This window comes from Notolepis coatsorum, assembly GCF_963971535.1.
Source record: "Notolepis coatsorum genome assembly, chromosome: 2".
NCBI classification, from domain to species: Eukaryota; Metazoa; Chordata; class Actinopteri; order Aulopiformes; family Paralepididae; genus Notolepis; species Notolepis coatsorum.
In genome coordinates, this window is record NC_140166.1 from 266,012 (window position 1) to 271,703 (window position 5,692).

Below are 5,692 nucleotides of genomic sequence, written 5' to 3' on the forward strand. Positions count from 1 at the left end.
TATGTCATAAATGTATAGATGTAGCAGTACTGACTATCTGTATGTCATGTATGTCATATATGTCTATATGAATTGAAAATGGGGGACCCTGATGGAAACAAGACAAACGTCTTTCTCAGGTCTGCATCCCCTTAACAATTGTATGTATTGAGCCGTACTGTATTGTACCCATTCTGCAATCTGTTAAATAAAGTTTTCATTCATTCATTCATGCTGTTGTGCAGTTCCTGCTCGCCGCGGCTGGACATCTACAGTGCCATCTCTGTCCTGTGGAGGGCGGCAACACGCCTAGACGCGTAGTCCGCCGGAAAGAAGAAGAAGAAGAAGAGGAAGAAGAAGAAGAAGAAGAAGAAGAAGAAGAACGGGATGCGTCTATCATAGATTTATATATTTATATAGATCACTGCACTTCCGCGTTATATTGCTCTCACGGCAGCGCGCAGGGGGAGAACATGAATGAAGGTTGATGGGAGCCTCAATAATAAGACTATATTTTAATATGTTGCGCCTACATGCCTATTTGCTGACGACAACAAGGTAGTAGCAACAAGCCACTCCTCTGGAATAATGGGCAGAAGTTGTAGTATAGTGGGCTGCACTAACCGCAGCGGGCAGGCGGGGGTTAAGTTCTTCAGTGTTCCACGTGGATCGCACCCCTTCAAGGTAAACAGAAGGAGGCTGTGGCTGCAGGCCATCCAGACAGCTGAGGGGCTTCAGGGGGGCAGGAGGGCCACCCGAGAGTGTGTGTGTGGAGCCCACTTCATATCTGGTACAGTAACATTCATCTCATCATTATTTTGATTGATTGATTGAAAATGTTATTAACAGATTGCAGAATGGGTACAATACAGTACGGCTCAATACACACAATTGTTAAGGGGATGCAGACCAGAGAAAGACTTTCGTCTTGTTTACATCAGGGTCCCCCATTTACAATTAATCATAACATATATAACATACATGACAGACATACAGATAGACAGTACTTCTACATCTATGACATACCAGATCTACAAGTATACAGTACTGTTTATGATACAAAAAGAGTCTAAAAAGAGAGTATATACATTTGAAACTGTACATTGGAGGAGGTTGGGTAGGTGTTACTCAATTCATAATGAATAGTCAATCGTTTCATAATTCCTTGCGTGCGGTCACACCGACGTGATGCAGCTCCTAGTCATGATGTCCAGTCAAATCAAAGTCATATCACTATGAATTGAAAATGGGGGACCCTGATGTAAACAAGATGAAAGTCTTTCTCTGGTCTGCATCCCATTAACAATTGTGTGTATTGAGCCGTACTGTATTGTACCCATTCTGCAATCTGTTAAATAAAGTTTTCATTCATTCGTTCATATTTTGTCTGTTCAGGAAAAGCGTCAATAGACTGCGACAGCCCTGATTTCGTCCCCTCAATATTTCCTCCCCACCAAGCAAGGTAACATTCTGTAACTAGTTAAGTATTATGCAAAGTGTTTGGTTTTTGTTTATCGTGTAGCTAAATGCGTCAGCTAGCAACCCAGTTAGCTGGGTGCAACTGGATACTCTTGTTGTAACGTTAACAATAACTATTGATTGTGTACAGATCATTGAAATCTCAATTGACCTCTACTGTGTTTTTCAGATATGCAAGAAAGAGAAGACGCAGTGAAGCGAAGTCCAACAGCAGTGCTGCTGCCAACACAAGCTGTGCCCCCGAGGTGGGTGTCCCCCCTGAAGACTCTGGGACTGGTACACAAACCCTTTCTTCATCTATTGATTGATTGATTGAAAATTGTATTAACAGATTGCAGAATGGGTACAATACAGTACGGCTCAATACACACAATTGTTAAGGGGATGCAGACCAGAGAAAGACTTTCGTCTTGTTTACATTTTCAATGTATCATAACATATATAACATACATGACATACATATAGACAGTACTGCTACATCTATACATTTATGACGTACCAGGTTTACAAATACTATATCTATCTATCTAATATCTATAACTTTGTAACATCATCATCCTTCCTTTGGGTGTATGGGTGTGAGAGAGAATGTGTAATGCACACATAATGTAACCTTTTGACCCCTTACTGCATGAATAGGTGGAGGGTCACATCCTTTTCCAATTATGTAATGTCATATTTGTGCCCAGTCTTTCCCCTGAACCCACAGGGGCTAACTGGCACTCTGTCTCCACATACCGGCTAGTAAGGGCAAAAAGGTGACATTTCGTAGGGCACTGTATGTTTTCTATTATGTGTAAACAAGTTATTATTAAATCTATGAAATGTTTGCGTATGCTGTGTTGCAGGTGAAAATAATGAAGTTGTTTCAAAGAAAGACTTTGATCATCTCAAGTCCCAGTACAGTCGACTCCGAGACGAGTATGCAGCAGTCAACAGGGAACTTCAGGAAGCACGGGAGGAGAATAACAAACTGAAAGACCAGGTCAAAAAAAGCATACTTTGGTTTTGAGTCCGTCAAGGACAGCTCAAATATATTTTTTTAACAGGATTGGAGTCTGCAACTTTTTATATGGCTTTTGAATGTTGTGAAAAGAAGCACACTTGTGTCCAGGGGTGAGTTAAGCTGGGAGGAGGACACGCTTGTTCTGGTATTAATGAAGATCAGTTGCATAGTTGCGCATTTAAAAACACTAACGTTAGCGCCACGCATGCAGCCATAGCAGACTATTTGATTCCTTGAGGAAAACCTAAAGGACTCGATATTGCGACCGTTTTGTGTGTGCAGTGAAAACTAAGTGCTTTGCATCCTAGTCATTCATTTACAATACATGGTAAAGTAACATTAGCCGCTAGCTAGCTAAATAGCCATGCTCATTGCAGAGAGAGACAGAGAGAGAACACTGAGCTTGAGCTGGCCTTTATTTATACAGGTAGGTTATTGCTAACAAATTCTCTTTTGCAATAACGACCTGTTGAATGCAACTACAGTTCAATAGATTAAATTAGTTCTCAAATACATTATTTTATTTAAGTGTATAGTTAATAAATTTTTTACAGTTTTTGTATTTTTCTGACATGGGGGCTCAACAATAAATGATAAATGACAATCAGAAATGTCAAGTTGCATGTTGTTATTCTAACCAGCTTAGTTCTGTTGCATTTCCAATTACATTTATTTAAATTATAAATGTATCAGGAATCTATAAGGGAATCGACAAAGAATCGGACCGATAAGCAGAATCGATAATGGAATTGTATCGATAAAATCTTATCAATTCACATCCCTATTAGAGTCTGGCTTTTTGTTCAAACTAGAACATGGGGATGAGTTCTTGCGGATTCTTGTGCGGGAGGATATGGCTGCTGTTGGCACAACATTAATAAATAATACCAAGCTTCACAAAGGGGAGGAAGCCACTGTCGGGTTGTAATGTGGAGACTTCACGTCAGTTGTCGAGGGTAAGAATTCACATGGAAAGGGTAATTGATTGGACAGTAGACAACAATGCAAAATCCTGAACACTGTAATACCCGGCCCGGGTGCGTCTATTCTTATCCTAACGGATTTATGCTTCCGTGTTCGCGTTTTGCGAATCTGATTGGCCACTGACGTTTCTCGTGCGATCCGATTGGCCACTGACGTTTCTGGTCATGTGACATGTGCGCCCAATCGCGTGACACGCCCATTTCGGCCTTGAACAGCAGCAAACTACCTAACGCCTAGTTTATCACTGGTTAAGCTTAGGCGACTCTTTCGAAGTTGGTTAGAGTTTGGAATCAGGGCTGGCGTTCTCTAACCTTAGACAAACTCTAACCGTAACCAACTTCGAAAGAGTGCCTAAGCTTAACCGGCGAAAGAACTTGCCGTCACACGATTGGCGCGACCAGAAACGTCAGTGGCCAATCAGAGCGCAAAACGCGAACGCGGAAGCATAAATCCGTTAGGATAAGAATAGACACGGCCCGCGTGGGGGCGACAATGGCTCAGGAGGTAGAGCAGTCGTCTGGTAAACTGCAGGTTCCCGGTTCGATTCCCCGCTCCTCCTGGGCAGCGTGTCGGAAAGTGTCCTTGAGCAAGACACTTGACCCCTAACTGCTCCCGATGAGCAGGTTGGCACCTTGCGTGGTCGCCTCCGCTGTCGGTGGTGTGAATGTTCAAGTTTCAAGTTTCTTTAATAGTTGTCATACAGAAGTACAGAATACTTTTATACAAAATGCTTCTTTCTGTTACGCTCCAGAGACTGTGCTAGACAAAAAAGTATGAAATAAAATAAGTATAGCATGTAAAAAATAGAATGTAAAAAATAGAAGTCACGTACGTAGACACAAGTGTTCAGTATGTACATATGTACAATGTTCAATGCAGAATAGAAGTAACTGAGTTACCATACAATATACTATGCAATATACTAATATACAATATACTATATAGTGCAAAGCAGAAATGGGATGAGGTACAATTTAGGTACAATTTACAGTAAGGTGTACTGAGGTATGGGTTGTAGTGCAAATTCTTTGCCAATAAATATAAAGTGTGTCTAGGTGTTCTAAAGTGTGAGTGAACGGGTAAAACGTAGGGAACAAATTGTAAAGCGCTTTGGATAAAAGCACCCTATAAATGCAGCCATTGTATCCATCACCCAAGTTGATATGTTGTGCAGGCATCACCAACCTCAGGAACACTGGTGTGCCTAGGAGATAAGTGACTGCTTCTAATACTTACAATGATCTGATAAGCTTCCCAGAATTGTATAAGTGACTTAAAACAACTCTAATAGTGTGCTTGTGATTTAGGAAGAGAGACAAAGTTAATAACTTAATGAAATGTATACATGTAACACGTTTGAATTTTCACCGACAATTAGGGCTGCACGATATAGACAAAAAAATTATAGTGTCATCGTTTTGTGATATATTGTTCAACCCTACAAACAATAAAAAAAAGAATATTTTGATATTAAATGAATCTATTTACTCAATAAATTCTGTCTTGAGATGAATTATTTACACTTATTACATGGCGTTTTAACATTTGCCGAAATGCTTGATTGTGATTGGTCAATAGCGCTCGTCAGAGGTCCGTTATTACTCGATAACGGACCTCTGCCGAGCAATAATGACCGCTGTGCGCAGCTGTAGCAATCAAGCCCACTGACACACTGCATCAGTGCAGCCAATCAGACACACCTGCCGCTGGCGAAGCTGCCGGCGATGACAGCGGAGCGACAGAACAGAACTGCGTCTGCATTTGATCTTGTCTTGTCGATGGTGTAAAATGAATTGGGTATATTGTTAGTAAGTTAGCCATGTAATAAGCGGGATAATGTATAGCTATACAGCTAGCCAGCAGAGGGCGCCGACAGATGAGCTCTGGTAGGAGGCGGTCCACGAAGAAGTCCTCAAGCTTTGGGAAGCATTTCTAGAAGAAGTCTTCAATTGTCATGCAGATGAGGGACCCACAGGAACACTGTTGTTATCCCAGCCTAACCTCCCTGGGAGGGGGGTGGGATTATTAATAACAAAATATTATTATTTAATTTGTTATGTCTTGGTAAGTATTGGTGTTCATGATGCCATCTTAAACATCCTCCAGGACCTGTAGACTCAACATTTATTATTATATTTTTTTAAAGAACACCACCAATATTTCAGTCTAGGCATGAGATCTATTTCAACGCCAATGATGTTGAAATAGACCCCATGCCTAAACTGAAATAATAGCAGGTGATCT

At 41.0% G+C, this 5,692-nt stretch overlaps 1 protein-coding gene across 2 annotated transcripts; it reads left to right on the top strand.

The window, feature by feature from the left end:
• The first annotated feature begins 367 nt into the window (after positions 1 to 367).
• LOC311248968 (uncharacterized protein) lies at positions 368 to 4,890 on the top strand. Of its 2 annotated transcripts, none has more exons than XM_084338215.1 (4): positions 368 to 769; positions 1,375 to 1,441; positions 1,628 to 1,734; positions 2,307 to 4,890. In XM_084338215.1, exons 1-4 carry the CDS (start codon positions 568 to 570, stop codon positions 2,468 to 2,470), a joined length of 540 nt encoding a protein of 179 aa, XP_084194341.1. In that variant the 5' UTR covers positions 368 to 567; the 3' UTR covers positions 2,471 to 4,890. The 2 variants fall into 2 exon arrangements, with proteins under 2 accessions (XP_084194341.1, XP_084194342.1); XM_084338216.1 differs by having other exon boundaries at positions 1,628 to 1,703.
• The last annotated feature ends 802 nt before the right edge of the window (positions 4,891 to 5,692 follow it).